General features: G+C 48.2%; 1 protein-coding gene across 1 annotated transcript in view; it reads right to left on the reverse strand.

Moving 5' to 3' along the window:
• The window catches only part of ALK (ALK receptor tyrosine kinase), a 1,123,220-nt gene that overhangs the window by 555,498 nt on the left and 552,282 nt on the right, over window positions 1-15,440 (reverse strand). Inside the window, exon 4 of the mRNA XM_088467953.1 lies at window positions 9,001-9,196. Within this exon, the coding sequence (XP_088324079.1) occupies window positions 9,001-9,196 (196 nt within the window). The remainder of the gene's footprint in view (window positions 1-9,000; window positions 9,197-15,440) is intronic.

Raw genomic sequence — 15,440 nt, forward strand, 5'->3', positions numbered from 1 at the left:
GAAAGGGGTGGGCCCACAGGTAGTGGGGCCCACCGGGGATTTCCTCTATACCCCTGTGGGCCAGTCCAACCCTGAGTACATTACAGGTACAGTGCATCTCAGTCAGGGATGGACTGGGGCTCTGTATCAGCCCCGGCATCATACTCTGTGCCCGTGCCGTAGGTGCGCTCTCTAGCGCAAAGGGGGCAGTCTCGCTGCACAAGGGCATGGACTTGCCCCCCCCGTCTTTTAGTATCCCAAACAAGCAGTGCACCAGGAGGTGGAGCGGTTCTGCCAGGCTTCAGTCTGGACCGGCCCATCAGGCCATCGGCCCGTCTGGGCAAGTCTGGCATGATCGCAATAGCATCAGCGCCTCTGTGCATACACACTGTGGGTCGCATGCGCTGTACGAATGTTTAGCAACTTAGATGCATGCGCCGTTGAAAAACAGAAACCATTTGCGCAAATATCGGCATTGCATGTGACTCAGTTACAGGCTTTGGGGTCTATTTACTAAGCAGTGTTAGGAGACAGAGTGAAAAGTGATAAGAAAGTGATAAGGTGCAAGCCAATCAGCTCCCAACTGTCATTTTTCAAACACAGCCTGCGAGATGACAGGTGGGAGCTGATTGGCTGGCACCTTATCACTTTCTTATCACTGCTTAGTAAATAGACCTCTCAGTGTTGTAAATTTTCAGACATGACCCAGAGAGGAACCAAATTAGAGGTGTCACAAATGACATACAGTAGGGGCCAGTTTATCATTGTCTGCATTTTAGCCCCGATAAATATAATTTTATATAGCGGCAATGAGAAATTATGTATTAGGGCAATGTACAGTACTTAAAAAGTTTTGCTGGTACACTGTGGAGTCCCTGCAATCACTTTACTTTCAGGTTTGGACCCAGAATAATTACTACACATGCCAGGCCAACCGGCCGCACAACTCCAGGTGCCCTTCAGATCCTTCTCTGAAAAAAAAGTGCTGTGTTATAGTCTGCAGGCTGCAATGGCTAAAGACATTAAGATATAGCGCTAGCTATCGGGAGGTGAGCTCCAAAATGCTAAGCTTTGTGGAAGTTGATGAATTTGCCATTATTGCGACCTATTAATACATACTGGGGTAGAAAACGGTTTAAAAAACAATGCATAATATAAGAAAATAAATTCTTTGGCAACTATAAGTAATAGACATATATAAATTAAACTGTAATTGTGAAATACTGTATATGTATAACATATGTAAAAAAAACCCCCCGTAATAGTGAAAACTGCCATGGTATAAATTGGCTAGAGGCGTAACAGGTGAAATGAAGGGATCGGTATGGAATACCGCCGGACGCACGTTCTAATCCCGACACTGGAAGACCGGCAGTGAAGATCCCGACAGGTAAGTATTTTATCTATTTACCAACCTAACCCCCCCTAATCCTAACCCTCCTTTAGGGGTGCCTAACCCTAACCTCCCCCCAAGTGCCTAAACCTAACCCCCCCTTTCCCGCAGCCTAAACCTAAGTCTCCTGGGGGGGCGCCTAACCCTAACCTCCCCCCCGGGGGTGCCTAACCTCAACCCCCCATTCCCCTAACCTAACCCTCCCCCCCGCGCTGTCCACGCCCGGCTTACCTTAGATCGGTATGCTGGGCATCGGGCTCTCGGCATAGGTAAAATGACAGGTATCAGGAATTCGACGCCTGTCATTAGACGCCTACCGGGATTAGACAGTCGGGAAGCCCGTGGTCGGCATTTCGACCTTCGGCTTCCTGACTGCATCCCGAAAAGAAAACCAATGAAGAATGAAACCTAGATGGAAATGGAATGGACACAGGAGTAGGTGAGTGTGGTGATGGTTTAGGTTAAGGACGGGCAGCATCCAAACTTTCACAGTGACGCCTCCTAGTTCCAATATTTAGTATATTTAGGAGCTGTGTATAAGAAGGTTCAACCATTTAACCCATTCATGGGTAAGGAGCATGCGCTGCAAAGGGGCTTGACTGAGCACGCACCAGATTCACACATGCTGTGTAAAGACTCCAGCTCTACCCTTCATGGTACCACAAATGGGTCCAAGAGGCTGGAGCAGCACTACTTGGCCTTCTCCAAAATGTTGCTATGTGGCCCAGTAATGCAGTTTTCTGCTCCTGACTTGGGATTTCAGGTAAAGCAATAGTTAAATATTGATAACAAAAAGGTTGCTCAGGCCTAGTCAAAATAGGCCTAACTATATTTAGTATGCGAAGAATATGTCTTTTAGCCCTCTCAGTGCTAAGTATGAGTCCTTCTCATCCTCAGCACTGCAGAAGTTTAAAGTAAAAATGAGCAGTTTGGTTTTACTGAAAACTGACCACACACAAACTTTGGGATTTGAACTAAGGGCCCGATTCAGACCTGCTTGCTAGGAAGCGTACGCACACAGCCTGCCGATTTTTGCATTCTGCGCATGTGTCGCAGTGCATGTGCGCGAACCAGTCCGAGCGATCAGGAGACGTTCGAATGCCGAGCATAGACAGCCCGGCTGAATGAGCGACTGGAAAAGCCGTTTGTGGGTGGTGACAGGGGCTGGGCATTAAAAACGGGGGAGTGGAGGTGCGAACGCAGGCGTGCCTGAGAGTCTTAACGCCGTTTCAGAGGCGTGCACAATTAAGAGGTAGCATCATAGTACATGTCACCTGGTTGAATATTACACTGAAGTGCCCACAAGTGCTGTGTATGGGTTAGATGGTACCGATGGTTGCATACACTTCCTGGAGATAACATGCGCAAGTGGCATCTTAAGACAGGCTGGTGAGCATCTGCATACACAAAGCGATCGCTCACCAAGACATAGTGCTAATTCCTTGTCGTACGATCGTCTGCCTTCCCGAATTTGCATATGTTTCAAGCTAACGAACGCATCTAGCGAGCGGGTCTGAATCGAGCCCTAAGTCCCGGTTTGCAATCACACGAGTCCCTACCTCCCGAGGTGCCAATTCACACAGGAGAATCTATGGAGAGGGTTTGGGCTGTAGTTCATGCTGCAATACTACATACTAGCATACTTGCCTACACTCCCGGAAGTCGCGGGAGGCTCACAATTTTTCAGGTAGCCCCCCGCACCCCCGGAAGACTCGGCAGATCTTCCGCATCCTGCCCACTTCCTAGTGAAGCTGGCAGGATGGGTAGATTTAATGGGGAATTTGAGGGTTCGGAGAGGGGGCGGGACTAAATTATGCAAATCGCGTTGTTTAGTCCCACCCCCTCCTTGCGGACCCGTGAATAGCAGACTTTTTCGGGAAAGGGGCGGAGCCTAATTACATCTACAGTCCAGCCCCGCCCCCAATACGGCCAGCAGCAGCAGTTCTCCCAGAGACAGACTCTTCAAAGTCGGTAAGTATGCATACTAGTCGCCATGAGAGAGAGTTGGAGGTAGATGGAGTGAGTGGGAAGCATGTAAAAGACTGCAGCCATCTTTGTCACTGTGTACGTTTATCAGACACAAGCTAGCACCTGAAACCCATTGCACACATGGCCTTATTCAGAGCCGCTTGCAAAAAGCGAGCGCTCGCTCTGAATCAGGGCGGCCGCATGTTTTTTTTTTGTTCGGCCTCCTGGCCGCTCGCTAAGCTGTGGGTGACCACCCACAGCTTTAGCGAGCGGCCAGATGATGGCCGGGCTTGCGACGAGACCCTTTTGGTAGGGTTTCATCCGTCGCAAGCCCCAGTGAGCTTCCGGCTCTAATAGAGCCGGAAGCTCACCACTGACATCACTCGTGATGTCAGTGGGGTCACCTCCAAACGGCAGGCGTTCCTTCGGGAATGCCCCGGTTGGCCAGCCACCCCCCACCCCCGATACGCCTACCAAACGGGGCGGGCTGTCGATCAGCATCGACAGCCGCCCCTTTTGGATGCGAGCGCCGGAGCGAGTGATTTGTCGCACGCCGCGCGTGCACAGTGTCCGGCCATCGACCCGCTTGCGAGCGCATGGCTCTTGCAAGCGGGTCTGAATCAGGCCCACAGCCTCTTGTGCTCTTGTGTATGCTTATTAGAAGTGAAATTGTGGTGAGCTGCACGCACTTACAATTGTTTTTCATACAGTAGATGTGCTAGTGCCATTTCCCAGGGCTCACACCCCCTTACATACTGTATCACCTTTGTGCTCAAGGAATATTCCCCATACTGCAGAAATAATTAAGTCCAGGGATGAGGAGCTCCTGTGATATTGATGTTGGAATGTGACCAGCCCAAATAGTATCAACATAGGAACGAGGGGTGTGAGAAGAGTCACAGCTGTGAAGGGGTTAAATACATGACACCTTACTGTATATACTGTAGCCAAGGCCTGATATAAATGTGCACAGTTTGCATCGATTCCTGCCAAACGGCAGCAACTCGGATTTCCATTCAAATGTCCTCTAATGTATTTTTCAACCACTAAACTGTAGCAAAACACATCTGGCAATAAATGGGATAAATGGGATGAACTGTATTTTGGAGATTAAGCAAAGTTATAAATTCCATTTTTGTGCAGCCTGTGAAGATTCTTCCTTCTGCTGTTTTACTCTTCATGTCTGAGGAAATCTAATAGCAGCGAGCAGGATATTTGCACATTTCGTATTCTGCGATGAAAGACGATTGTTGTGATTTGTAGGGAGAGCAGCGTCAAACGTACAGCTAGGCGCCGATGCTCAGGCGATAAATCTGCTACCTTTGTGATAGTAAATCAGGGGAATATATATATTTTTTTACTGGATTTCACATTAAATAAATGACTGTGGCCACTAAACTCGCATTTAGTGCAGAACTTAATAAACAAGTTCATTACAGCATAATTCAGGCCTGAAATTTGCTGCTGGAACATAAACTTTACATACATTAGCAGGCTTATACTTACTTGTCCCTTATACTTAACTGGCGCCTATGTGTTAAACTCACATAAGGGGGCTCATTTATCAATAATCGCATTTGCAAAGCGTTCTGTACCTGATCTTAGTGCCCAAAATCGTATTGCGGTCTCTTCATTTCTGTGTCGAGACATCACATCCCCCACCGAAACCTATGGGGGCTACGTCTGATGTGGGAAGTGGAAGGACTTGACATCTGCTGCTGTCCCTCCTACATACATTGGAGTGATACTTCATATTTGTGGGCATCACCTGAAAATGTGTGTTTTCGGGTAATCGGTCACAAATATTTAATGATAAATAGACCGCTAAAAGAGTTTTTCCACCTTCTGTCAACTTTTTATTTATGGACTTGTACATTTACCTGTGCAACGTTTACTAAATACTTTGCTTTACCTTTTAAGCTCCCTTCTGTGCTTTTGAATCAGGTGTTTATATCATCAGATACAGTTGTTTATATGCATTGCTACAGGATGCAACCCAAAGTTGTTCTCTGGATACAATTGTATCAATTACAGAGAGCATAACTACAGTATGTTGTATCCACGGGCAATGGAAAAATACACCCTTGGTTAGATAAATACATGACACAACTATACTAAAGTACAGTACAAATAGTCATTAACTCACGATTGTTTAACCTACATTACATTGATCTACAGTATTACTAAATGCTTATTGCAAAACTGCTTAGCAACCACTCTTTGCAAACTGAATACTCTTTCTGTCTCCAAGCTTTAACAATATATGTTTTATATATCTGTATATCCGTGTGATACTAGTATGTACATTTTAGCTTTTTTATTTAAATATACCCCTTATATAAATGACTATAGGTATTAGGCATACCCCTTATGTAAATAGGTATTAGAACCTATAGGTTCATAATAGGTATTATGTAAATAGGTATTAGAACCTATAGGTTCATAATAGGTATTATGTAAATAGGTATTAGAAGTCAAGTGAGTGTTCAGTGACCTGTATAAATATTTATAAGGTTAATGAACTCCTTAGTGAAATCTAATATCTATGGGGGAGATTCAATTCAACGTGAATTGAATAGCGCCGAGAGCAAGCTCCCGGAGTTATTCAATTCAGTGTGATGATGGTTGGAGAATGCGTTACCCGGCATTCTCTGACCAAAGTGCCGGGCGCGCGGCTGTTATTTATGCTAATGCTAGTAAAAGCCCTTCCCCCGGTGTACAAGCCCTTCCCCCGGTGTACTGACTGTGCAAGGACCAGGGCGCACACACACTGAGGACCTGATTCAGAGCCGAACACTCTCTGACCAGAGCGCTCGCTCTGAATCAGGGCCCTCCTCCCTGAAAATGGAGCGGCCTTATGGACGCTCGCATAGCTGTGGGTTACCACCCACAGCTATAGCGAGCGTCCATGATGATGGTCGCGATGGTCAAGACCATCGCGACCATCGGGCTTGCGACGGAGACCCTGCGGTAGGGCCTCGCTGCCGCAAGCCCTGGAGTGATTTTGGCTCTATCAGAGCCAAAATCACTCCCAGTGACATCACTAGTGATGTCAGTGGGGCCGGCTTCAGACGGTAGGCATTCCCATGAGAACGCCTCCGTCTGGCAGTCACGCCCCCGGCACGCCCACCAAAGGGGGCGTGCTGTCAATCAACATCGACAGCACGCCCCCTTTGGTGCGTCGCTATCCGGGTCTCACGCATGCACACGACGGAGCTCCCTCCATCGTGCGCATGCGCAGTGGGGCAACATCGACCCGCTTGCGAGCGTCCTGCGCTCGCGAGCGGGTCTGAATGACCCCCTGAGTGTCTTTAGACGCCACCATCGGATGTACAATCGAAACGTGCACCTGCCCCATGCTAGGGGCAGATTCTCAGTCATAATATGGCCTCCAATGTGAGCGATTATGCACCGGAGGGCCTGATTCAGCAGTGCACACTATTATCGGGAATCTGCGCGTGTGCAGAATGGGTCCTGTGTGATCGCACGCAGGCCCCCATATGTCTCTACCCGATTGACAGGAAGAGGCATTTGCGGGGGCGGGGATGGCCTGCATTTCTGAAAACAAGGGCGTGCCGCCCCCATTTTCCGAGAGCGGCAAGGGTATGATTTGCGTCCACGCAGACTTCGTTACCTCGCAGGCTGACAGGACCACAGGGGAAACCATCGCGACCAAGACGCTACTTAGATGCATCCGCAGATGAAAAACATTGGACATTTCCACAAATATCAGCCCTGTGTCTGGCCCTAAATTATTATTATTATTATTATTAACCTTTATTTATATGGCGCCACAAAGGTTCCGCAGCGCCTAACACAGCACATAAATGAGCACACAAGAAAAACAGTTAATAGTAATACAAAACAATGCAGGACAAGGACAAGGTTTATAAACATAGCTGCATAACACAACTCAGGAACCAGGTGTTAGGTGCCAATTGGGGAGTTAGGAGTAAATTACACTATAAGTAGGGGAGGAGAAGCACGTGAGGGACAAGGGCCCTGCTCGTGAGAGCTTACATTCTAAATCAGTCCCTCTAGTCACATTCTCAGGAAAATATTGCCCTGTCAGCAACATTAAGGGTCTCACTTGTGTCCTGACTTCTCAGACACTACAGAAAGCCACAATACAGTGCAAACATTCGGTGCACACATTATAATGGAGTTTTCATTTTTATGCTCCAGCCTATTTAATAAAATAGGGAGTATCCTGGAATACTGAGACTTGAGGATCACATAGAATCATTGCTGGGACACAGAAATAGATGTATTTAAGTACACAGGGTTAATTGCGACTCAGAGAGACGGAGAAGAACAAGCACTCAATGGAAGGAATCATAATAATGATAATTCTAATAATGTTATTTCACTGTAAGAAAAATGTATTGAAACGAAAGATCCCAAAAAGGTATATCGGTCATTGGATTACAAATGATATAATGTTACAGATAAAGACAATAGTGCAGTCTCTCCTGTGTGGCGTCACATGGGTGCCCCACGTTTACACCACAGAGTCTAATTGCGCCCATTAAAATGGAAAGCTTGTCACATGTGTGCTTTGACAAGTGGCCAAAGTGCTTAATAAAAATGCCTTCTAGTTGGCATTTGAGCGGATCACGTCACATGGAGCGGACCAGGTCACATGGAGCGGATCAGGTCACATGGAGCAGATCATGTCACATGGAGCGGATCAGGTCACATGGAGCGGATCAGGTCACATGGAGCGGATCATGTCACATGGAGCGGATCACGTCACATGGAGCGGATCACGTCAAATGGAGCGGATCACGTCACATGGAGCGGATCACGTCACATGGAGAGGATCATGTCACATGGAGCGGATCATGTCACATGGAGCGAATCACGTCACATGGAGCGGATCACGTCACATGGAGCGGATCACGTGACATGGAGCGGATCACGTGACATGGAGCGGATCAGGTCACATGGAGCGGATCAGGTCACATAGAGCGGATCATGTCACATGGAGAGGATCACGTCACATGGAGCGGATCACGTCACATGGAGCGGATCACGTCACATGGAGTGGATCACGTCACATGGAGCGGATCACGTCACATGGAGCGGATCACGTCACATGGAGCGCTCTAAGCTGTAAGAGGGCAGAATTTTTCCAGCGACACTTGACCATAATAAAATTGTGAATAAGCGCTTCTGAAGCCAGACAAAGGCTCCAACCTTAGAGCCTGATTTAGAGATGACCGCTAATCCCGTCGCAACAGCATCTTTGAACAAATTTTGCAAATCCAACCTCTTGTGTACAAGAAGCAGTCGCAATGGCAGCGCAGAATGGCCAACAAGACTAAGACGTCAGAGCCTTAACAACTGCGTATGGGATCTCAGTGGCAGGCTGAGACACACCCCGAAAATGGCCGTGACACGCCTCCTTTTAAGTCGCCACTCCACGTTATCGCCCACAATTGGACCCTGGCTGTTAATCACTTTGCAATTAAATCCTCTCTGCGGCCACCATTGCAAGACCATCGCGGAAGATGCACAGTGCGAATCCGACGCTTGCGCAGTAGAATTACATCAGTCACTGCGTCCATTTCTGAATCAGGCCCTTTTGTGTGATACCAGACAGCTTCATTTAATACTAAACGCGCAAACAGTACTATAAATCATAAACAACAACTCACCGACTTTTCTCCAGTGTCCGCGGAGCTTCAATCAACGAAATGGGCGCGTTTTCTGGTAGCAGGTGGACAATATATTTCCCGGTTTTCTGGAGAAAAACAGCAATTTCCACTCTGCAGTTTGCATTGTTACTCCGCAGCCAGGGACTAATAAGTGTAGGACTGGGACCTCCAGAGGAAGTGTACAACAAAAAGTTACCTAGAAGACAAAGATTCAAACATTATTCATTGCTGAACACTAAAATGTTGTGAAACACTAAAAAAAAAAAAGCTACAAAGGACACAGGTAAAATAATGTCAGTTCTGATTAAACTGTAGCAATCTCATCCAAAGGCGTCGCTTGTTCCCATTTACGGTTACAGGACTTTGGGCCTTATTCAGCAGTGCACGCTAGTCTACTGCTGAACGCAGATTCCTGATGGTCGGAAATCTGTGCAGGCGTGGGACCCGTACTGCGTATGTTTAGTATGGGTGCTGCGTGTTCACACGCAGATGTCAGTGATTGACAGTCTGCTGCCATTTGTGAATGGGGAGAAGGTGGCGACAGCCTCCATTTCCCAAGATGAAGGCGTGTCGCTGCCATTGGGGGGGTAGGGGAAGAGGCCAGGATCTCCATAGGCTGACATAGATATCCTGGCCTCTTTCTCTCATCTGTGGAGGCCGGCTTGCGTGACCCCATGGGATGTTATAGCAGATTATCTAATGCTGCGCTGTGCAACACAGCTCGGATAAGCAATGGATGCGGAAGGCGTGTTGCCTCCTGCTGCGTTACCATGACTGCAAGGACAGAAATGCAGAGCTGCTGGAATGTGACCCTACTGTATGTGTGTTAATGAAGGATGGAACACTATATCGTTGCGTCCTTCTAGTGTGTGCACTCAATCCCTGTTCAAGGGAAATTGTCAGGAAAGTCAGAACGATTGTTAGTTGCTCCAGTGTGTACTCAGGCCCTGATTCAGAGCCCGGACGCTCTGACAGAGCGCTCGCTCTGAATCAGGGCCGTCCAACTGAATTTTAGAGTGGCCTCCTGGCCACTCGCATAGCTGTGGGTGACCACCCACAGCTATAGCGAGCAGCCAAAAAGATGGTCGCGATGGTCAAGACCATCGCGACCATCGGGCTTGCGATGAGACCCTTGTGGTAGGGTCTCGTCTGCCGCAAGCCCTGGAGTGCTTTCGGTTTGATCAGAGCCGAGAGCACTCCCACTGACATCACTTGTGATGTCAGTGGGGCTGGCCCAAGACGGTAGGCGTCTGGGCAGCCACGTGCCGTCTGGGCAGCCACGCCCCCTGCACGCCCACCAAGGGGGCATGCTGTCACTCACCATCGACGGCACGCCCCCTTTGTAGCGAGACCCATAGCGACGGCTTGGCCGTCGCTATCCGGGTCTCGCACATGCGCACGACGGAGCCGGCTCCCTCGTGCACATGCGCACTTGGCCAACATCGACCCGCTTGCGAGCGCTCAGCGCTCGCGAGCGAGTCTGAATCAGGCCCTCAGCTTGTTTTGCTGGTAAACTATAGTGGAAAAACAGTAGGTGGCGCTGTTATATATCTTCACTGTGTGGTCACATACTGGTCTTCACGTTAATCCTCCTGGTTATGCTATTACGGGGATGTAGTTAATAGACCGGCGGCATAGATCGCGACACTACCTGCCCGACACAGGACTTAAGATAGGCGTTGAAGTACCGATGCCTATCTTAATCCCGACGCTGGAAGACCAACCCCCGCCATCCCGATCATTGTATTCTGAGTAAGTATAACACTTAGCTTGGGGATGGGGGGGTTAGGTTTAGGGACTTAGGGTTAGGCACCCCCGTGGGGAAGGTTAGGGATAGGCTAGGGGAAGGGGGGGTCAGGGTTAGGCACCACTAGAGGGAGGTTAGGGTTAGGCACCCCCCCGGCAGGGTTAGGTTTAGGCTGCGGGAAGGGGGGGGTTAGGTTTAGGCACCCCTGGGGGGTGGTTAGGGTTAGGCACTAGGGGGGGGTTAGGGGTTAGAGTTAGGTACTCCTAAGGGAGGGTTAGGGTTAGGGGGGAGAGAGGGGAGGGTTAGGATATTACCACCGGGCGTCGGGATCTTCTACTGTCGGCTGTTGAGCCGTCGGTATTTCAATCCCATTCCGCTATTAAGTTTATCTGTACTGGTCACAGTAATGTTTAATCCACAACCATCCCTGCATGCTGATGCTTAAGTGTTTTTAGTGTTATCACTTTAGTTAACTCTGAGGGGTAGTATCACATCTCGTGTATATTTGCTATGCGCACAGTTGGAAATACAAGAATTATTGAACAAACTCCTAGAAAAGCTAAAAGCTAAAGATGTCAGAATCTTGTATTGATTAACTTCTCTTTCCCTGACGGCTTTGCCCTGGATCTCTGGGCTCCTCTTGTACCTGCTACATGTAAAGCATTGTCCAGTCAGATGCCAGGAGTGCCTGTCTTATAAACCTGCTGTGAAATGAATGGATAAACCCATCCAAACGTAATCTATCTCTACAGCAGATGATAGTGACTGCCAGTCTCCCAGCATTTAATACAATTCCATTGTTTCCTTCTAGTATGTCACTGGATTGGGTTTAAGACCTTCACTTTACTGTAATAATCCCATGTAGCCAGCTAGTAATGCAGCTATCTGACAGCAAATTACCGACAAAATGAACAGCTGATCCCATGTGAAAATAATCTAGACTTGTGAATATCTGAATTCACAAAACTGTATTTTTAATTAACTGAAACAACTTAGATGACCGGCCGGTGATTGAAGATGGATGCAGTCATCAACCGTAAAAATTCAACTCATTTCAACCTCTTAAATTGAAACTAAAAGTGGACAATCTACAGTAAGTGGAGGCATAAGGACTTGGGGAGAGATTTAATAAAGCTGGGAGAGCGATAACATTGTGAGAGATAAAGCACTAACCAATAAACTCTTAACTGTCATTTTCTAAACACAGCATGTAAAGTGATGGAATGGGTACAGAATGCCAGCACTCGGGATCCCGGCGGTCAGAATCCCAATGCCGACGGCAGGGTTAGGATACTGACACCTTTCTGTGACTACCGTACACCCTACCTCCCTGCAGCCGAAACCTAAAAATCCCCCATTTGTGCCTTAACCTAACCCATACATGCCTACTCTCCTGGGAATCGCGGGAGGCTCCCGATTTTTCGGGTAACTCCCCCGCGATCCCAGAAGAGTAGGCATATCTCCCGCATCCCGCCCACTTCCTAGTGAAGTGGGCAGGATGGGGAGATTTTACCTGAAATTATCGGGTCCGTCTGGAAGGGGCGGGGCTAAATTAGGCAAATCGTGTCATTTAGCCCCGCCCCCTCCTCACGGACCCGCGAATCACGGGGGTTTCTGTAAAGGGGCGGGGCCTAATGCCATCTATCGTCTGGCCCCGCCCCTCGAAGAGGAGAGCAGCAGGTCCCCTCCTGCTGCTCCCGGAAAGCTGCCCAGCAAAGTAGGTAAGTATGACCTAACCCCCCCCACAGCCTAAACCTAACCCATCCCCCCAGTGCCCAACCCCTAACCTTCCATCTAACCCCGTACTTACCGCCGGGATACCAGCGCCGAGATTCTGACTGGTTTTAGGATTCCGGTGCCACTATTCTGAGCGCCGGCTTCCCAATAGCCGGGATTGAAACTACATCCCAAAGTCACAGTTAGGAGCAGATAGGCTGGTGCTTTATCTCTCATCTCTCACAATTTTATCTCTCTCCAAGCTTTATTAAATCTCCCCCTTGGTGTATCTGAAACCAGACTGCTGCTAATGGCGGCTAGTGTAATGGGAACCCAGGCAGGCATGAGGGGCATTCGTGTTCTCTTGTGGAGTTTCCGTAAGTTACAGCCATTGGCAGTGCCCACTGGGCAGAAGACAGAAATGGATGATCAGAGGCCGATGATCCTCACCGCTGTTGGTACAGGTTCATTAACAGGAAACTATCAAAGGTCAGGGAAGATAATCAAACCCGATAAGACAGACAAATACTGTAACAGTGAATGTCACCCACTTTCTGTGAGAGCCAAAGTTATACTCTGTTGCGACCGCATTAGCCAGAAATGTAACCAGAACTTTGTGGGCATCATAGCAACATTTTGGATGGACCCCTCCCCAATGCTTCTAGAGAGACACCTCTCTCCATAGTGGTTTTTCATTTTATGCCTCATACAATAGTGCCCTAGTTCATTTTATGCCCCATAGAAGTGCCCTAGTTCACATTAAGCCACACAGTGCCACCAGTTTATATTATGCCCCATGTTATTCTCCCCCAGTTCACACTATACCACATTGTAATGTTGCCAGGACTGAGGGTTACTCGGTTGTCCTATTGTCATGCACTGGATCTGATGGCAGCATTTCCGGACACAGCATCGGATCAAAGAAGCCGGCAGTGGGTATCTTATTACTTAAGACGCCTCCTGCAACTTTTGCATAATGCAGCACAGCCACCGCATACAAAGACGCAGCGGCTATGCTACAGCATACAACTCTAAATCAGACCCATAGTTCATTAATAGGTTATGTACTCACATCACTGCCCAACAAAATGGCTGCCCTAAAACAGCAATATCCAACAAAATGGCTGCCCTAAAACACCAATAGCCAACAAAATGGCTGTCGTAACTGTGAACACTTTACCAAAGTAAGACAATGGGAGAGTAATCTAATATCATGTTTACAGCAGCAGCAAGTTCCTGCAATATTTCAAGGTTTTTACACAGTAATAACGGCGCTATGTCTTGCTGTTGCTTACAGTTGCTGGTTTGCTACTTTATATCTGTTGTAAATCAAATAAAAGCAGCACAGTTAAGTATCAGCTAATAACGCCATTTCTACCAGCTCCTAACTGTCATGTTACAGTCTGTGTTTGAAAAATGACAGGAGCTGATTGGCTGGTAGTTTATTACTCTCCAATGTATCACTTTCCAGAGTTTAGTATGTCTCCCCCTAGGAGATGTAATAATAATACGTTTTATATCTTGCTCTGATTTGTATTTATGCACTGTGGGAAGCAAACCCACTGATGTTTGCAGAAGGCAGAACGACAGAAGCGCTTTAGAGCAAATTTGTCAAATTGTCTTTTTTTTTTAATAAACTTTGTATTTCATTTTAAGGCTAAATAACTGAAAGAAACTTTTTGACAAACACAGCCTTAGGGGTCTATTTACTAAGCAGTGCTAGCAGACAGAGTGAAAAGTGATAAGAAAGTGATAAGGTGCCAGCCAATCAGCTCCAAACTGTCATTTTTCAAACACAGCCTGTGAGACAGTTAGGAGCTGATTGGCTGGCACCTTATCACTTTTCACTCTGTCTCCTAACACTGCTTAGTAAATAGAACCCTTGATCTCTCAAGAAAAATATGTGCAGAGCTCACGGGTGGGAGCGAAGGCTTTTTAGCTGTCAAAAGATCTGTACATTATATCATATTCTCAGTAGTAAATACAATTAAACAATAACATAGACACCTATCTGTAATAATACCATAGGCATCTTTATAATGAGTGCAAGGTGTGCGGTGCACACGGGCCCCTGGGTCCAGGGGGGCCCACACCGCACACCCTGCAACCGGGGCGTCTTAAGAGAGGAGCGGGCCCGTGTGCTCTCCCTGTGCTGGGCCCCCTCCTCTCTCTCCGGTGGCCGACAGCCGACTGACGCAGCTAGCCAACCACAGGAGCCTTAGTAGACTCCGGGCACTAGAGTGTGCCCGGAGTCTACTGCGCATGCGCAGAACATCGGAAAAATGGCCGCAGCGGCCATTTTCCGGGGTGTTCTGAGCAGCGCAGACACCTGACGTGGGACCATGGACAGGTAAGTCTAAAATAATATGGGTGCAGTGTTTGCGGTGCGGGACCCCCCTGGACCCGGGGGGCCCGTGTGCCTAGCACACACTGCACCCATTATAGATACGCCACTGCCCTGCACCCATAGTTAAAATTATACTTACCACTCCACAGATCCCACAATGCTGCTCTGCAGTGCTGGACAGAGCAGCAAACACTCACTGGGAAATTGTTAGCGGCCATTTTCCCAGTATTTGCGCGTGTGCAGAAAAGATGACCCCCTGGAAAGTAGATGTAGGCGCCATTTTCCCGGAGACCGGGGCAAGCGGAGTAGATTCTGGCATGAAGGCAGAATCAACTGCGCTAAAAGTGCGCTGAGCCGCTGACAGAGAGGAGAGGGCCCAAATGGAGGCTGCACATGGGACCCCTCCTCTCTTAAAACGCCCCTGAATAATACAGTATATCAACAGGCCTTTTAGACATACTTTCCTACCCTCCCGGAACGGCCGAGAGGCTCACGAAGATTGGATGGCACTCGCGGCCCCCGCAAGAGAAGCGAGTGGCAAAAGAAGCGAGTGGCCACCACCCCCCCACACTCGCACTCGTTCCCACCCACTCATCAAGTGACAGTGGGTGTCATCGAAACCCCATCTCC

The sequence above is a fragment of the Taudactylus pleione genome, unplaced genomic scaffold, assembly GCF_031769625.1.
Source record: "Taudactylus pleione unplaced genomic scaffold, aTauple2 ptg000079l, whole genome shotgun sequence".
NCBI lineage: Eukaryota > Metazoa > Chordata > Amphibia > Anura > Myobatrachidae > Taudactylus > Taudactylus pleione.